The sequence below is a fragment of the Mytilus galloprovincialis genome, chromosome 4 (assembly GCF_965363235.1).
Source record: "Mytilus galloprovincialis chromosome 4, xbMytGall1.hap1.1, whole genome shotgun sequence".
Lineage (NCBI taxonomy): Eukaryota > Metazoa > Mollusca > Bivalvia > Mytilida > Mytilidae > Mytilus > Mytilus galloprovincialis.
The window spans coordinates 26,243,682-26,264,406 of record NC_134841.1 but is presented as its reverse complement, the minus strand read 5'-3'; the positions used below and the strand labels follow the sequence as shown (position 1 = coordinate 26,264,406).

The 20,725-nt window shown below is 32.1% G+C and overlaps 1 protein-coding gene across 2 annotated transcripts in view; it reads right to left on the bottom strand.

Moving 5' to 3' along the window:
• Nucleotides 1-11,234, bottom strand: part of LOC143071712 (15-hydroxyprostaglandin dehydrogenase [NAD(+)]-like) — a 43,802-nt gene extending 32,568 nt beyond the window's left edge. The window contains exons 1-4 of one of the 2 annotated variants that reach the window (XM_076246214.1): nucleotides 11,002-11,234; nucleotides 7,803-7,926; nucleotides 2,698-2,804; nucleotides 1,415-1,499 (exon numbers count right to left, since the gene is read on the bottom strand). In XM_076246214.1, coding sequence (XP_076102329.1) covers nucleotides 1,415-1,499; nucleotides 2,698-2,804; nucleotides 7,803-7,926; nucleotides 11,002-11,082 — 397 coding nt within the window. In that variant the 5' untranslated portion in view covers nucleotides 11,083-11,234. The remainder of the gene's footprint in view (nucleotides 1-1,414; nucleotides 1,500-2,697; nucleotides 2,805-7,802; nucleotides 7,927-11,001) is intronic. The other variant, XM_076246213.1, reaches the window with a different exon arrangement.
• Between the last annotated feature and the right edge of the window lie 9,491 nt (nucleotides 11,235-20,725).

Below are 20,725 nucleotides of genomic sequence, written 5' to 3'. Positions count from 1 at the left end.
ACGGCCTTTAAACAATTTAGAGCAAGATATATTGTAGAGGCAAGTGGGTATTGTTGAATTCCGACTGTTGTTCTCTACATGTCTTTTCGTGTTTCTTTTCGTTTGGTTGCTTTTTCGTTGACATTTACCTATGCACCCTTTTGATTACATAACCACTTGTATATCCTCGTATATCATTTGAAAACACCAGGATAACCTGTCGTCATCTATGTCTATTTGAAACATTGGATCACATTTTAAAAGTATCTTCAGATGATAAAGATCTTATGATGATGGATTTATAATTTACCTTATAATATTTGTTATACGTTTTTATCTAAACTTCATAATTTATTTGGCTTTTCAATTGTTTTGATTCCAGTTCAAATGATGATTCTTGTGTGAACATTACGGGTGGACGTTTCTATCCTGTGTGTATCACCAGCATTGAAGTAATTATATAAATGTATAAGCACTTCTGACCTGAATTTAAATGTCATTGGTAATAAATCATTTTCCATAAGTTAACTTCTAAAAAAATGCCCTCCCTTTGGAATAGATTTGATCCAACTTTTGGAACATTCGGGTGTTCAAAGCTCTTCAACAAGGTTATTGATTTCACATGCAAAAGTGAAGGCGAAACTTATAACATATATTGTAAGTGTGTAAATTAACGCAACAGTAGTTAAATGATGTTCCAATATCGTAAATCGATTAAGGATTAACCAACTAAAGTTAAAAACAAATCTGAGAATATCGCATGAACTTTAAAAAGAGCGAAATCGGATGCGTCGACAGGATAAACTACACCTCTAATGCATGAATCATCCGTCATGCGAATCCACATTCAATCAATATGTCACAATCTCGGGAATAGGACACAATCACTAGAATTACAGATCATATGACTAAATTAGCATTTAAGATCGCGGAAATGAGTCGCTTTATGAGGGACGTACCGTTTTGAATTTTCGTCTAAGTTCAGTTATTTTTTTCCATTAGTGAATTTCGTTTTAAAAATTATGTTGTCATTCACCCCATAAGTCTGTTGGAGCAGTGTTTAGTGAAAGGAACACACATCTGTTTTGAGAACTGCATAGTGTGAACATGCGTTACGTATTTACTGAGATATGTAAACGACTTTGCGAAACAGCGGGTATGTTACTGCTGAGAATTGGGAAGTTTATAATTGGAAAGTTGAAATAGTCTCATAAGTCGTCATTTTGTGTCAATATTGGGAAATAGATCAAGATATGAAGCAGACCCACTTACAGATTTATCCTTAGTATACAATTCACTGAGATGAGATATAAGCACTCATTAAAATTTGAGTTATTGAGTGATAGGACATCATCAATTTATCTTTAGAAAAGAAATTAAAGAACTTATAAAACTACGTAAGCCTGGTACTTTTTGTGATTTTTTTCTTTCTCACCTGATAATGATGACACGTTTACTATTACACCTCCATCATGTTTCATATTATCCATTGCTAACATTGATCCTTGTATTACGCCATTCTGAAAACATAAAAAGCAGTGTAAACCTGTTTTGAGTACTGTATTTTATAAAGTCATACGTCTCCTGTCTAGCGTACATAATTAAAAGCCTGGTCTCTTTAAAGAGTTTTTTTTTTTATAATTCTATTGATCTTATGAAATATTAATTATTTCATTGATTCCCAAACGAAATAACAGTTGGTTAGGTTTATTTTCTTTTACATAGTATACCATCAACGATACAATTGTACTGAACCAGAAACATGTTTCGACAATCAATGTATCTTCAGTGATATTCGAAGCCAAAATATTTACAATTCTAAAACCTAATACAAATGTTGAAGAGCATCAACTATAGCCGAATCTGGAAAGGAATCAGAGTTTTGTATGGGGGAAATATTCCTTTCAATTAAACTTTTTAACGTCAAATTGTAATCAAACAATATTTGTAATTTTATACCAGTACCGAAGTACTAGATACCGGGCTGATAATAGACAGAGACTAACAGTCCATTTGTCATGTATCGGTACTTAAACATTCTGTCATTGCGTTATTGTGCTTTGGTAATTTTAGTATTCTTGTTGTTCGGTTTTGCTTATGTGCTTTGTCTATATGCCTTTTTATATTTTTGTTGATATATTTGTTTGTTTTTATAGTGATTAAGACATTGTTGACTGCTGTACCCCTTTTTGACACTTGTATCTATTATGTGTGTTTGTTTTGTTCACATATTGTTTTCGATATTATGTAACTTGAAACGACTGTATTACAAGTGAGAGTTTTAGCTCGCTATAAAACCAGGTTTAATCCACCATTTTCTACATCAGAAAGATATTTATACCAGGTCATGAATATGACACTGGTTATTCATTCGTTTGGTGTGCTTGTGCTTTTGATATGCCATTTATTGAGAGACTTTCAGTTTTCAATATTTCTCGGAGTTCGGTACTTTTATTATTTTACTTTTTATTGTTCTGTTAAGCCATATACTTAACTTTGAATGTTATACCACTACTTGGTTTTAACCAAACATTAAAATGAGTGGAATAATGAATCAAAGATTTTCAATAAAACGCAACTGATACTAATTTCTCGTATACATTTTATTGCTGTGTATGTATGTCTTGCAATCATAATATCGCGAAGTTGTCTAAACAAAACACTTTGTAAGTTAAGTTGACAATTTCTCCCAATTCGTTTTCCAAATAAAACACTTACCAAGTTAATATCAACACAGTTTTTCCATTGTTTTTCGTGTATAATTCCAGCATTATTCACTATCAAATCAATCGAGGAGTATTTTGTAAGGACACCATTAAACAATGCTACAAGAAATTAAAATGATTTCCGTTATTTTATAATTATTTATTTAATACAGTCATCACTATTATTATTAGGTGTTTCCACTTTTCGAGGAAAGACCTTTTGTTTTTTTCTTCTAATTAGTCGGTCTTTCCTCTTTTCGTGTAAAGACCTTTTGTTTTTCTTCTGATTATTTTTTTTCTTCTTTTTTTTCTTCTGCCGTCTGAGATGCTTTTTTTTTTTTTATCTTACAACATATCGAATGGATTTTGGCCAATGATGTTGTACAGTAACGGGGGTCTCAAAACTGTAAAAGACTTTAGCAAACTGTTTTCACCAAATAGTTCGTCTACTCTTAAGAATGATTTGGTTAATTTTGACGACTTGGGTGATCGGAATACATCTTATGGGAGTTATTTCCTTTTGTAAATTTAAGATAGGCGATTTCTTGGATAAATTCATACGTTATAAGTCGTAGATGTCTACAGTCTTTTGATTTGAAGTCCTTGGTCCATTTGAAGGAAATTGAGGTCAAGGTCAAATGTCAAGGTCATGTAATAAATTTTGAATTTTGCTTGTTATCTTTATTGAAAATTATCCGTAACAGTTAATGATATGATGCGTTTGCCAAATAACTGTTTACGATAAGGCGCAACTTCAACCCATTTAAGTCGAAGTGTTTTGGTCAACCCTTATAAGAGTTTTCTCCCCTTTTGTATTTGAAATCGGTATTTCTCCACAACCATAAAAGTGATTGACCTGGTTTTTTTTCTATTTCAGATCAATGACCTATGACCTCAAAATTGAGGTCAAGGTCAAAGGTCAATTTGACGTTCTAGATTTTGACCTTTGCTTAAAATTCTTTCTGGTTTATTATTAAACAATTAAGTCTTCTGCATAAACCTATTAATCTTATTTTTTTTATATCAGTCTGATTTACCACATTACATCAACAAGGAGTGACATTTTCTTGTTATCGTTATATCTCTAAAACCGTAAAAGATTTTAGCAAACTGTTTTCACCAAATTGTTCGTCTACTTTTGAGAATGATTTGGTTTATTTTGACTTCAGTGATCGGAAGACATCTTATGGGAGTTATTTCCCTTTGAAAATTTAAGATAGGCGATTTGTTGGATCAATTCATACGTTATAAGTCGTAGAGGCCTACAGTCTTTTGATATGAAGTCCTTGGTCCATTTGAAGGAAATTGAGGTCAAGGTCAAAGGTTAAGGTCATGTTCTTAATTTTGAATTTTGCTTGTTATCGTTATACCACAGAAACTGTGACAGTAAATTATATGATGTGTTTGCCAAATAACTGTTAACAATAAGGCGCAACTCCAACCTATTTCAGTCAAAGTGTTTTGGTTAACCCTTATAGGAGTTTTCTCCCCTTATGTATTTCAAATCAGTATTTATCCACAACCATACAAGTGATTGACCTCCGGTCTTCCGTTTTGTGTTCACTGACCTATGACCTTGAAATTGAGATCAAGGTCGAAGGTCAAGGTCATGTTATAAATTTTGAATTTTGCTTGTTATCGTTATTCAAAAGAAACTGTTACAGTAAATGATATGATTTGTTTGCCAAATTACTGTTTACAATAAGGCGCAACTTCAACCTATTTAAGTCGAAGACTCTTGGTTAACCCTTATAAGTTGTCTCCCCTTTTGTGTTTGAAATCGGTATTTCTCCACAACCATAAAAGTGATTGACCTGGGTTTTTTTCTATTTCAGATCAATGACCTATGACCTCAAAATTGAGGTCAAGGTCAAAGGTCAATTTGACGTTCTAGATATTGACCTCTGCTAAAAATTCTTTCTGGTTTATTTTAAAACAATTAAGTATTCTGCATAAACCTATTAATCTTATTTTTTTATGTATATCAGTTTGATTTACCACATTACATCAACACAGAGTATGACATTTTCTAACACCGTTTTTTTTTAAATTTCATTCTTATTATCGAGGTTATCATTCTTTTTTTATTACTGATACATGTTTCCATACACTGAAAACTTTAACATAAGAAACTAAATAAATAAAAAGGCCATGGGTTGCATATTGTCTATGAGTTCCATGACTTATACATGTATGTGTGAAACGTATGTCCATATTTAAATCGTCTGTCTTTTATGTAAGCATCTGATGTGTTAAACAATTTACATATGATTCCTCGTCTAATAGCTTGTGTAAACATGTAATTATACATGAATCTGTACTATTAACGAGAAGACCTCATTTTGTGTGTCCGCTTCTCTTCCTTCCACAATAATTTAATCATCATGCCTCTGTGTCCTATAGGTACCATGCATAGTTGCATTTGTCCTCCATTCTTATGACTTTTCAGTTTGGGTTATTTTGGGAGAAAAACGAAAATTCAGGCGTCCGAATATTGGTTCCGTCATCAAACCGACTTTCATGTCACACGTGGTTTTATATTGTAAGACCACTACTATTAAATTTCGGTTTTAACTTACACATAATTTTCATAACTTCTCGGACGGGGAAAGGACAATATTTTTGCGTTTATCTGCATGAATACTATGATTAATATACAATTATAATATATAGAGACTCTCTATACAATATAGTAGTGAGTTTCCGTCATCAAACCGACTTTTAAGTCTGACATGACTACCGGTTTTAACATTGATAACCAATCATAACAAAATGATAAATAAATCAGCCAATCAGAGCGTTGTCCATATCGTGGTTTTAAGATCGTAAACCTCGGTTTTAACTTACACACAATTTTCATGAGTACTCGGACGGGGACAAGACCATTATTTTCACGTTTATCTGCATCATCCTCATGTATACTATGATTAATATATTACTATGATATATAGAGACTCTCTATATAATATAGCAGTGGAGAAGAAACTTTATAGAAATTAATAGAAAATAGAAAAATAAATACACTTTAATATTTATAATAAAGGTTCAAAGTATAAAGAAACGCGAAAATAATGGAATATTACAGAAAACAGAATAATAACGAACTTTGAAAAAAAAGAGAGGGCTTAGAAATATTGTCCTGTCTCCGTGTAACTATATGCCTTTTTATATCATTTCTTAAATTCTCCAGACATGATTTTTTTTTACAAAAATTCAGCCTAAAATAGTTAACATACTTTAAACCAAGCTTTAGTGTCCGTAATTTCGCTTTCAAATGTAAGTCAAACAGGACTTCTAGTTTTAAACTTGCACATAAATTTCATAAGAGTACTCGATGACAGGGCAATAATTATTGCGTTGATAGAGACTCTCCAAATAATATAGCAGTGATCGTCTAGGAAAATTCATAGCTAATAGCAAATACACTTTATTTATAGTAAACGTATGTTAATAGTATACAGAAACGTGAAAATAATGGAATTAAACAGAAAATAATAACGCACTTAAGCTGTTTCCAAGTACCTATGAATTTTGATACCTTTTTTGAAATTCTCCAGATATAAAATCTTTTATTGAAATTCTCCAGACACAATATCCCACAAGCTCTATTGCTCGCAATTTCGCGGGTGTGTTCTAGTTAAATTTAAACTTAAAATTTATTTTTTCTTTATTTTTCAATGGTACAAGTTTAAAACCCGTCGTAAAGAAGCAAACACAAACTATTGTACTGTACGTATTGATATGTGTGTTTCTTTATTCTACATTGGCTAGAGGTATAGATGAGTGTTGCGATCTCACAAAACATGTTTCATGCTGTGTTGAAGACCTATTGGTGGTCCTTCGGCTGTTGTCTGCTCTTATGTAGGATTGTTGCTCTTTGACATAATTCCCATTTCCATTCTCAAATTTATATATTGATTTTGCTTAAAAGAAAAAATCACGAAAATACTGAACTCCGAGTCAAATTCAAAACGGAAAGTCCCCAATCAAATGACAAAATCACACAAAGACTTATATTACAGAATAATATCGTGCATATATGAAGGACTCAAATATATGGTGGGTTCCATATCTATAATATATTCCTAATCTATGACAAATGTGACGTCATGCCATCCCAAATCTATGGCAGATTTTTTACAATCCTTATCTATGGCAAGTTTTGTAATTTCCTAATCTATGGCGGATTTTTGTTGTTTCCAAATCTATGGCAAATTTTAATATATGATCAATGACATGTCTGAAACCTGTGGAAATGTACGACATGTCTATAAACATTTGTGAAATAATCGTGATGGTAATCATTTTTTTTTTGTAAATGATGAATTCCTCAATACAGACTTCAGGCTTGAAATGTTGTGCCCCGTAAAAATTTTAAAAAAAATATATAATCATGGTTCCTACATTTAACCCGTTCCTTAGAACAACTAGTAAGTCCCTTAACAAAAAAAAGTTTGAATTTTCAGATAATATTTATTCTATCGTTAATACATCTTTTTTATTTATTGACAATTTAAATCAAATAGATATCCGTTAATTTTATCTTTCACTTAATAAACTTTGTCAGCTGCAGATAGTAAAATATTTAATATAACTCTTTTTTTAATAATCCGGTACTGAAAAAAGTGGTGCCCTAGCTTGTTCATCGCGGGTTTTGACTAGTACAGCACATTTGGACCCTCTTCCGAATAATTATTTTAGGTCACATCTTCCTTTAAACCATCCGCGAATTGTTGTCCAAGATATTACCTTCATCTGGAATCGTGTTCAAATCTATGAGCTTCGCAATCGTTTTTGGAGGCGACCATGTTATATTGCGTTATTCCATTGTGACGCAATTTAAAGATCTTCCATAGATTTGGAGAAAACAAAAATCTGCCATAGATTTGAGTTGTTTGGCGTTTTTAACGTCACATTTGCCATAGATTAGGAATCTGCCATAGATTTGGAACCGCCATAAATTTGAGTCCTACATATATATGGTAACATCAAATCATAAATTTAGATATTATAAAGGTTTTTTTTAAGACCTGTCTACATGAACAATTTTATTTTTAATTTTGTAATAAAATATTTATTGGCGTTGAAATACCATATGTATTTGGAATTATGCCATACCTGTGAAATCATTTTCACTTCGCACATCACATTTTTGAAAATAAACATTTCCGTTTCCATATTGTTTTGCTAAGAACTGTTGTGTGTTTTCACCTTCATCTGTATCAACATCACAAAAACACACCTGGAAGAAACAGCAACAACATGGTTTCGTTATCAAGTTAATGTTTTAGTCTAAACTATTGAGTATTGGAACATCCACCCTTATTCTACCACTACATCAATTGTGATGCGGTATTTCTACTTTCGATACTATTAAATATTCAAATTTATAACAAGAGGCTTGTAAAGACATGAGATTGGTGGATATGCACAGGATATGTGGTTTGTTTTGTGTAGAGCTTTATAAAGCATAAACTATACTAATAACAAGATTATATTATATTAGACACTATTCTCCGTTCTCACTATGATATGTCCATGGTTAAATAAAGGCCACAGAAGCATAACACTGTTCAAACTGTTTAATCAGTGCTCAAGATCGTTATAAAGCAAATAATTTACAAGTGGCACCTCACAATGAACTTTTCTCAAGTATCAAGTTGATGCAACCCCAGCTCCGTTTTTAATTTCCTTAACCAAACATGTTAACATGAAAATATACTAATTTCACATTTCTATGTTCAGAAAATAAAACAAATACAAAAATCATATCCTATTAAACATTTCAAATGCGTTTTAATATAATTTGATAACGATATCATTCTAAAAAGTAAAATAATTGAATGTGTCAATAGTACACGGATGCCCCATTCGGAATATCATTTTCTATCTTTAGTGGACCGTAAAATAAGGGTCAAAACTCTATTTTGACATTCCAATTAGAAAGATCAAATCAAAAGGAAAATGTGTTCTAAGTGTCATATTGATTGGACTTCACCTTCAAACTACCTTGTACGGATGAACAAACAAAAGAACACACCTCACACAGAATGAAAAGCATAATGCCTCTAAGTAGAGTAAAACAAAACAAAAAACAAACATACAGACCGACGGATAGGAACACCTCATAACATTTAGTCGAGAGTTGAATGTAATTTAAATTCAGGAGTTACCAGCCCAGTAGTCAGCACTTTTGTGCTTACATGAATTATCATTGATATGGTTATGTTTATAAATTTACTATTCACAAAATTTTGAATTTTCGAAATACTATGGCCTTTCTACCTCATGCATAGATTACCTTTTAGGAATTTTGGTCCTCAATGCTCTACAACTTCGTACGTTATTTGGCCTTTTTAACTTTTTTGGATTCGACCGTCACTGATGAGTCTTTTGTAGACGAAACGCGCGTCTGGCGTATATACAAATTTTAGTCCTGGTATCTATGATGAGTTTATTTACTATCTAGTTATATTCATGGCAGTGTACGTTTAACAGGATCAGATCCAGTGTTTTCAGAGGGAATATTTCATTATAGCGTTACTATTACAGCAGAGTACACACTTTTTACAAATGAAATCCTATTTATTTTAAAAACTCAACCTTTTTCAAATTTAAATACAAATGCGGATTACTTTAAAAAACTAATACTTTAAAGAAACTGTATTGATTACTAAATTTGCACTTTGCAGGTCAAATAGAAAAGAGTAATTTTCTGTGTTATTGAACGGATGTTTATAGAGATAAATATACTATATAATAGAAATGTTATACCTTATTTGAATATCAAGTACATCGTCACTTTTAAAGAAATGTTTTTTCATACTTTTAGTATTTGAAAATTTAAATGATTGGATATGGAAAATTGAATGCAAATAAATATATTCTTGTCAATGCATTATATATATTCTAGGAACTACCCCTGGTCTCATTTCATGCTAAGATATGGGTTTTCCAGGTAGTAGAAACAATTTATATCGCATCAGATACCTTCACACTAAAGTTACTCCTTTGTACAATATGATTTGAATGCACGATCGTCATTGTGTAAATGTTTTCTTTTCATAACTTGAAAGAATTAAATATATAAGGACAACAAAAGCAAATAGCCAAAAAAAAATCATCTATATCCTGTAATAAGATAGGATAAACATACCAACACATTGTAAAAGATCAAGTTAAACTCACGTTAAAATATCCTTTTATTTAAACTGATTAACGTCTATTTTTTTTAATCTCAGATGTGTAAATTGTCGAGATCGTATAGACCAGACAAAAACGACAAGATAATTAAATGTCAGTTTAAATTACACAACACCACACAAAGAATAATAATGACGATACATGTACTATAAGATTATATACAATGTAAGTGTCAGGATAATGTAACTTCACTGTCACGTTCTGAAAAGTTAAATAGTTTTTTTCCCTTTAAAAAATGACCATCCAACATAACATCAAACAACAATCTCTTTATTTGGATTTTATTGTCCGTAATACGCCAGTTTGAAACAATTTGCATGCTTTCATTGATCACACAACCAGAGATAAATAAAGGCAACAGTATAATACCATTGTTCGAAAGTCATAAATCGATTGAGAGATAACATCTCTGTGGGTATTTTGTTTCGTTGATTAAATTGAAAAATACTGACATCATTCCGTCATGAGTTATTGCAAGCCGTCAGGTTCACCAAGGCTAGTTACTAGTAAATTGAAGGATTTTTTTTAAATTATTTTCTTATATCTGTACTGTTCATCATTCTAATCTAGTCTTTACCAAAACATAAAAGAAACCTGCTATAAAACCTTTTTTTTTAAAGCTTGTTTTGTTAGGTCTCTGAAGAAGAAATACCTATGAATTTTAAAACTCAACTCAAAGTATCTCTTTTAATGTCAGTTTTCTCTAGGATATACCGGTATTATATGGTTAGTACAAAAGTCCCAGGTTTTATTTGGTGTCAAACTTTTATAATTTTTACTTCCTCGTCCAAATTATACCTACAATAGTCTCTTTGTCCTATGTTTATTTTTTCAAGCCCTTAAATATTTTTGTGTAATTTTCGTGCATCGTGTCGGCACTGGCAAAATTATTCCAGAAACAAAAGTCACGCTTGGTCCCCTAAATTCGATATATAAACCCATACTGACTTATCTAGGTTTTTTTCAACATTTCAAAGGAAACTTCTATTCAAATTGACGGCTACTTAAAATAACATTTTCGTTTCTCTTAATAAATTATAAAAACTATGCTACAAACCCTAATAGTATCATTGGATGAATAGCCATAATTGTGACCTAAACATAACTAACTTACCTTGTAACTTCTTTTCAGAAGAGCTTCACAAAACGCCTTCCCAAGACCTTTTGCTCCTCCAGTCACAATGGCAACTGTCATTGTTAACTACACTGTTGTAGATCTGTTGTATGAATATTTACTCTCCTGTTATACATGAAAATATATATGCTTTGTTATTAAATAGGAAATATGTTAATGACAACTTCTTATAAATTTCGACATTAAATGATGCGAGACACCATAAAATATTAGTATATGTTACATATATATATGATGGGGAATACAATTAAAATTGTATGTAAAGCATTTAAAAAAGTGTACGCTAGAATGGTTTGAAAGGACATTTACCTGTTGTATGGTGGACAAGTGTAATAAACAAATTCAGTTTAAATGTTAATTGTCCAAATAAATCAGGTTAATAAAACACCAAGTGTAGAAATGTTAATGAAAAGAGACTTAGGTTATACATACATAAGAGATTAGCCCAACAAAAAAGAATATATTATTATATTTTGTTCTTATTTTGAGCTTAGATAATACGTAAATAAGAGATTAGCCAAACAAAACAGTTTATTATTGCATTTTATTCTAATGTTGTGCTGTTCCATCACTGACCCAGGTAAGTGAAGGGTCGAGCGCTAACAAAAATGTTTAACCCCGCCACATTCTTTATGTGCATGTTTCATGCCAGGAGTCTGCAATTTATAGTGGTTACGTTTTAGATTTCAAATCGTTGATTCGTGTGAATGCTTCCAGTGTTGTTATCTGGTCTATTTGACTCATATCTGGATTATTAATTTACAAAATTAGCAACACGATGCTTGTCTTTTTTATCTTGTCTTGGGGTCAAATAATGTATACTGACAGTGTAACGGATTATAATCTTACTAGCTATCACGCTTAAAATCCAACTCAGTGTGTCGGACTTCTACAATGTATGTGTCATTTTTGTAACTAGATGTGAAGATAATCATTTATGATTAAAGTTCATGTTTATATTTAGACTGTCCTTATTATCCATATTTTGGATAGGCAAACATTTCCCGAAATCTATTTGAATTCCAGTTTTAAGCCAGTCAGATGTACACATAAAGTCACCTAAGGTTAATTTAGACATGCAATGTTATGTGAGTTATGTTTCCATGTGATTATGAAAAAAAAATTCTGCTATCGAAATTAAAAGATAAATACAGATAAAAAGGATATGTAGGAATGCAAATGAGGCAACTACCGGAGAACAAAAAAAGAATAACAACTAAAGGTACATTACGGAATTCTTAAATGATCAAACCTATATCGTAACGTTACTTTGAAAAGATCCTGGCATAAACAATAAACAGCTGCGCCATGAGCGCATGATACGCCCGACGTCTGATGTGGAAGTTTTATGCAATAATCATAAATAGTTTCTGAGAAAATTTTAAGCAATAACCATTTGTTTTTGAGACACCCTGTTTTTTTTTTTTTTTTTTGTTTTTTTTACAAAAAACTAAATATCACTAAAATATAATTTTTAATCAAACCAAAAAGTATCTAGATCTTTAGATTAATATAACAAAGAAGTGTGTAAAGTTTCAAGCAAAAATCATAAATTGTTTTTGAGATACTGCGTGACATGTAAAAAAAAACATCCCCTTTTTTACAAAATACTCATTAACTCAAAAATAAAATTTTGAGTCATCACCAAAAGTATACAGATCTTTAGATTAATATAACAAAGAAGTGTGTAAAATTTTAAGCAATAATCATAAATCGTTTTTGCGATACGGCACGAAATGTAAAAAAAAAACCTCCCCCTTTTTTACAAAATACTAAATAACTCAAAAATGAAATTTTGAATCATCACCAAAAAGTATACAGATCTTAAGGTTAATATAACAAAGAAGTGTGTAAAGTTTTAAGCAATAATCATAAATCGTTTTTGAGATACAGCGCGACATGTAAAAAAGCCCTCCCCCTTTTTTACGAAATACTCAATAACTCAAAAATGAAATTTTGAATCATCACCAAAAAGTATACAGATATTAAGATTAATATAACTAAGAAGTGTGTAAAGTTTTAATCAATAATCAAGAATGGTTTTTGAGATACGGTGCGACATGTGAAAAAAAAACATACCCCTGTTTTAGTTACAAAGTGCTGTAACTCAAAAAGTTTAAATCTTATTTTCACCAAAAAGTATACAGATCATTTGACCATTATAAGAAACAACTATATTAAGTTTCATGAAATTTGGATAAGTCGTTCTCAAGTTACGGTGCGACATGTTTACGCCGGACAGACAGACGGACAGACAGACAGACGGACGGACACCGGACATTTGTATACCATAATACGTCCCGTCAAAATTTTGACGGGCGTATAAAAATGAGAACTAATTCTAAAGAGAAAACTAACGTTCTGATGTATGCTGAAAACGAATCGAAAAACAAATATGACATTAACCAACGAAAACTCTAGAACGACAGACTCATGACGTGCGATAGGCACAAGAATAATTTGTCGAGCTTTAACATATTTGTGGGCGCTCTAATATAGACCGCGTTCCTTCCGGAGAAGTTTAATGCAATACTTCAAAACTGTAAAAAAAAACACGATCGTATGCAATACAAATACAGATGTATACATTTAAAAATAAAGAAACGTACCATTTATTGAATACGACGGGTGCCACATGTGGAGCAGAATCTGCTTACCCTTCCGGCGCCCCTGAGATCACCCCTAGTTTTTGGTGGGGTTCGTGTTGTTTATTCTCTAGTTTTCTTTGTTGTGCCATGTGTACTATTGTTTGTCTGTTTGTCTTTTTCATTTTTACCTATGGCGTTGTCAGTTTATTTTCGATTCATGAATTTGACTGTCCTTTTGGTATCTTTCGTCCCTCTTTTATTGAAGGTAAGGGAAAATCACTTCTACCAAGAGGAAAATAAACGACAGGACATGTAAATAGTTATCAAAGGTACTAGGATAAAAATCGTCCTATTCATTATAAATATTTGTGAAAGATCACATTGAAAAAATCTTGATTAAGAGGGTTAAAGTGTAAACTAACAAATATATCGAACACCAAGGAAAATTCACAACGGAGAGTCCCTTAACTTACTAAAACAATAAATCCTTTTTATCATTTTTTTCTGAAATTAGCATCTTGAAAATTCTTTTTCTTTTAATTGGCATCATGGTTATAACGTTTAATGGATTTGTTACTTTATAAACAGTTGGTTCCCCTTCGGCAAGTGTGCTCCTCTCATAGCGGCTCGTTTCTTTTCTTTAATTGTACGAGACACACTGCATACAGGCGATTCGCAAAAAGAATGTTAAGTATCTAACATTGTTTTTAAAAAACAATTGAAAGCGTCTCATGAAATAATTCAAACTTTAAATATATTTATTGATTACCCCCTCCCCCTTTTCCTCTGAATTCGAAAGAACAGAAATTATATATCTATGTCAGATTTTTGTTTTCTCCAAATCTATGGCAGATCTTTAAATTGCGTCACAATGGAATAACGCAATATTACATGGTCGCCGCCACAAACGATTGCGAAGCTCATAGATTTGAACACGATTCCAGATGAAGGTAATATCCTGGACAACAATTTGCAGATGGTTTAAAGGAAGATGTGACCTATTATTCGGAAGAGGGTCCAAACCCGCGATGAACAAGCTAGGGACTGGATTATTAAAAAAGGAGTTATAGTAAATATTTTACTATCTGCAGTTGGAAAAGTTTATTAAGTGAAAGATAAAATTAACGGATATCTATTTGATTTAAAAAGATGTATTAACGATAAAATCAATATTATTTGAAAATTCAAACTGTTTTTTTATATATTTTGTTTAAACTTTTTTGTTAAGGGACTTACTAGTTGGTTTCAGGAATGGGTTACATATATGTACCATGATTACATATATTTTTTTAATTTTTACGGGGCACAACATTTCAAGCCTGAAGTCTGTATTGAGGAATTCCATCATTTACAAAAAGAAATGGTTATCATCACGATTTGGTTGACCATTATTTCACAAATGTTTATAGACATGTCGTACTTTTCCACTGGTTTCAGACAAATCATTGATCATATATGTACTGCATTGTTTTCCATTAATTTTGCTCAAAATTCGCCACAGATTTGGAAACAACAAAAATCCGCCATAGATTAGGATTGTAAAAAATCTGCCATAGATTTGGGATGGCATGACGTCACATTTACCATTGATCAGGAATCTGCCATAGATTTGGAACCCATCATAGATTTGAGTCCTACATATATATATATATATATATATATACAACTCGTCTAAACATCAACCCAACAATGTTAGATCTGTAAATTTGCTTTCGCAAATTTTTGGTTCTTCCCTCGCCGGGATTCGAACCCATGTTACTGTGATATCGTGACACCAAATCGCCTGCACTGCAGCCGTCCCGCTAGACCACACGACCACCTGGGCTCTCAAAAAAAGAGCTTTCGCTGGCCATGTGTTACCTTTCCACGTCAGTTTTAATCTAGCGGCGTACTACAGTACATGATATATAAGGCATGAAGATGTTATTGTTACAGATCAGCTAAATTATTTATAGTAAAGGATCCTACAAATTAATGTAAGATACAGTCACAGAAAATAATTATATTCATAAGTACGTCTGAGTCAGTGACAACCCTACAACAGATGTATCCATCGGATCGCCATCAATGATGGTGATACATGGCTGTGTACATAATGTATATACAACTCGTCTAAACATCAACCCAACAATGTTAGATCTGTAAATTTGCTTTCGCAAATTTTTGGTTCTTCCCTCGCCGGGATTCGAACCCATGTTACTGTGATATCGTGACACCAAATCGCCTGCACTGTAGCCGTCCCGCTAGACCACATGACCACCTGGGCTTCACAAAAAATAAAGCTTTCGGTGGTCGTGTGTTACCTTTCCTCGTCAGTTTTAATCTAGCGGCGTACTACAGTACATGATATATAAGGCATGGAGATGTTATTGTTACAGATCAGCTCAAATATCTATAGTAAAGGATCCTACAAATTAATGCAAGATACAGTCACAGAAAATAATTATATTTATAAGTACGTCTGAGTACAACAGATTTATCCATCGGATGACCAGCGATATAGTACATTATATTATAGTTTATAACGATATATTGTTATATGCTGAGCGTTATATATTTATAGGGTTTTTAAGATTTGGTGTGAACTATGGTTATGTTTGACTTTCGTAACTTGAGTACATGTAGTCTTCAAATTATGGTTTACCAAATATATTTTCGTACGGCTTTTAATATGTGTTCATGAAATATTACAAAAAAACGTTCAGGCCGCTACAGATGGTTTGAAAATGTCTCTGGCAAAAGTTTTCCTGATTATCTTCAGGACCTCAAATAGTTTATGTATGATTCAATGTTGCTATTATTTTTTGATGTAGTGGTTCAAGTGTACTAATATTCATAACTTAGACTAATGAACAGGATTTATCAAAATATGGTAATTTACATATATTTCAGAAACAAATGATTCAGTCTTTGATACTTTAATGTCATCAAATAACAAAATAATTTTCTATTATTTGTAAAATAAAACTAGCTTTCGCAGTTATAAATAATAAACTGATCCTTTGGAGTGACATCATGAATATTTTTTGTCTCAGCGGTGCCATTTACTGTCAAACTCACTGTATCAATTCTTGTTAATTAGATATTATATTTTAGTTTGTGTCATTTAAGCTTATTAATTTATTAATTTAAAATCAGAATTGTAATAGAATTTACATTGAAGTTGAACGCATTTATCGTAAAAACAAAGTAGCACTGGTTTTTTTTTAGCAAAGAAATAGAATATGTATGTCATTGATCAATAATACAAATAGCATATGTATGTCATTGATCAATAATAGAAATAGAAGATCATCTACAAGTATTACCATAACATATTCTAGATTTTCTTTCTTCGTTTCCAAAAGTACATTACAATTTGAAAAACAATAAATTCAGATATTTTTTTGTTTGATATTGTTTCTCATTTCGGAATTATTTTGCATTTAATTTTATTTTTAAGATAGGAAATTTTACGACGCAAGACGACTTGTCAGTTGAAAATAACCTCATTTTATTATAATTGATACAATGTTTCACTTTCGGGAATAAAGCAAGTAAAAAAACTTCAGATTTTTCAACGTAATGTCAACAATTTCATAATTATCGATGAAATTCAGAAATGAGTTTAAAAACAATATCAATGTTCTCAAAGGCAGTTAAAACGTTAATCCCTTCAGTCGTATTTTGTTGTTATAAAAATGTTATATTTTCAAAAGGAAAGCGACATTGTTTACAAACCTCCGAAATCATCTCGGATATTACCAGTCATAGACTTTTCAAACAGGTTTGCATTTTAAAAGACAAAAAGGAGAAAATATCCTTCTTTTAAAGTTTTATTTGCCAACAAAGGTCTTGATGCCAACAACTTTGGCAACATTTTCCATCAGTATTCAGTTAAAAATACCTCTGCTTTAAAGATACTTGTCTACCTGCTATTTCTTATACCTAGATCAAATTAATTGCAGCTACAATGTTCAATTACAACGTGTGTACCAGATCTAAACATTGACGACTTCCAGTCTATACCTCCTAATTGCTCATGTGCTAGTTCCCGAGTCATATTTAATCCGACTGGCCACGAAATAACTTGAAGTTTAAGCATGATCAATAACGCTTATCTGCAGAAAGTTTTATCCAAAGACCATCATCAGGTTAAATCAATCAATCGAGAACTTGGGAATACTGATGGATTCAGTCGAGTATTATATAAAGTTAACAGCAGTATTCCGCTGTTCGAAATTCATAAATCGATTGAGAGAAAAAAGCAAATCCGGGTTACAAACTAAAACTGAGGGAAACACATCAAATATAAGATAACTACGACACAACAAAAACACAACACTATAATGTAACACACACAGAAACGAACTATGATATAACAATGGCCATTTTCCTGACTTGGTACAGGACATTTTAAGATGCCAGACACTGGGTTAAAAGCGAGAAAGAAGACGTAGATACTCTTGTTAAGTTGTTGATGCAAATATAAATTCAAAAATTTAATGGTTTAAAAATACACCCTTGCTACATCAATCTTTAAAAACCCAAATGTTGCAAAACGCTTGCTCTACTCTCATGACAAATATGTTTTTGTCTCCACAAATAAAGTCGAAAATATCATTGTTTTTGGGTGTTTTTCATATTACATATACAGCTTTATTATAAATGCATTAGGTATAGACAATTTACTTGGAAATTCTTAATACGCCCCAACGACACAAACCAAGGAGAAAATCCTGAATAATCATAGGTTTGTTCTATGTTCTTCAAAAATGATGTACGTGATCTTCCTTCGCTATATTTGATATATTAACTACATAAGTGTTCTTACGAACAACGTTATAATGCTTGGTCTTCCAAGTGATCTACCTCTTTCTAAACAATAAATAACAATTTAATCAGCATCTTGGCTTCAAAAATATTACGAAACTACCTATTCTAGATCAGATGTGGAAACTAAAAAAGATCTTTTTATAGTACATATAATCTGAGACTCTTTCATCTGAAGTTGAAATCATCCTTTCATAAATTTTACGGACGAGTTGCTTGACCGTTATGGAATAATCGTTTTACAAATATCGGATATGTTCCTTACGCCTACAATCCCTTCCCTTTCATGAATGTGACCTAGCGAATACGTCTATTTATCGGATTTGTTATCACTTAAGCAACACGACGGGTGCCACATGTGGAGCAGGATCTGCTTACACTTCCGGAGCACCTGAGGTCACCCCTAGTTTTTGGTTGGGTTCGTGTTGCTTGTTCTTTAGTTTTCTATGTTGTGTCATGTGTACTATTGTTTGTCTGTTTGTCTTGTTTCATTTTTAGCAATGGCGATGTCAGTTTATTTTCGATTAATGAGTTTGACTGTCCCTCTGGTATCTTTCGTCCCTCTTTTGCAACAGTATTAAAACATTTGACCGTCCTACACTGAACACAAGTATTGCCTATTCCAAACTCAAATCAAATTGAAAGAATTGTGTAATTTCTTTGATGCATAAAAAATTATTGCCAACATAGATACCAGTATATGGCATAATGGAGGGATATTTGGTACTTTGTGTAAGAATCACTCCGATTCAAGCAAAAACAGTCTCTTAAACGGACATTTTTACGATACATGTTTTTTTTCATCGACATCATATTTGGTCATTTGGCCCGAGAACACAGTTATTTCGAAGTGCATTTCTTTTAGACAATAAATTCAAATAAAAAAATCGCACCTGCTCTTTCTCAAAAAGATTTTTACATTGTAGTGTACTACCAGTGAGACAAATACTATCAAAATCATAGAAACTTCTATCAGCTCTAACTCAAAATATTGACAATTCTGTGTTAAGGGGGGTGTAAAGTTCAGTTCGACAGCTTCAGACGTGATAAAATTTGACCTTTAAGAAATAAATTGGGAAAGTGTATCAAAGTTATACACTGTTTACGCTAGGGACTAGGACGGTAACTGTGTCCTTGGACCATTTGGATGACGTATTTTTCAACAACAAAATCGGCATTCCCTTGGAAATCAACTCCTTTTCCAATTGTCGAAACCACAATCCCATCCCCTTTTTCCCGAATGCGACTTACCGATTTGAACTTACCACCGGCTTTGTACTTGCTTGAACAACACGACAGGTGCCACCTGTTGAGCAGGATCTGCGTACCCTTTCGGAGCACCTGAGATCAACCCCTGTTTTGTGGGTATTTTTATTTTGGTCTTATTGGAGAGTTGGCGTATCGTCAGTCTGTAATTTTATAAGCTGTGTTTTGTGAACTGTTGTTTGTCCGTTTGTCTTTTTCAATTATTAATTAAACATGGCGTTGTCAGTTTTTTTATCATTTGGAATATTCCTTTGGTATCATACGACGCTCTTTTAAACGGAAATATTGACAGCAATAGCTGATTATTAATAACTCACGTATAATTATAGTATTAATGAATGGGTGTTTTTATAATGGCCCTGTTATATGTCCAAGGTCTGTTATAATGGTCGAGGAAGTCTGTAATGGCCCTCGGCAACGCCGAGGGCCATTAGACATCCGAGGCCATTATTACTGACCGAGGACATATAACAGAGCCATTATAAAAACACCCATTTCTTAATACATTTATTAACCAACTGAATAAAAGTATTAAAACTGTATGTGTTAATATACCAAATATCCAAGATATTAAGTTGACAGAAGTTATGTGTTGAAAAACAGGAGGAGCAGTGATCCCTTCATATGGTTCTTTAATGTTGGTTGCTGGTTACTAAATTAAATAAAATACAAAAAAGTATTATACTCTTTACAACTTAATTTTATTAACTTTATTAAAAACCCTAACTGTGCTTTATACAGACAAACCGGGCATTAATACAGGGCCATTACAGAAAAACAGGGCCATTACAGAAAAAAAACAGGGCCATTACAGAAAAACAGGGACATTACAGAAAAACAGGGCCATTACAGAAAAAAACAGGGCCATTACAGAAAAACAGGGCCATTACAGAAAATATGTTATTTTTAATAACCAGTCATTTTTGGCAATAATGTACTTAGTTGGTTAATAAAACAAAATAAATCAGCATATAACAATACAGTTGACCTCTCGTAACCACGTTGAAATCGATTCATATATAAAGAAGAGAATAAAG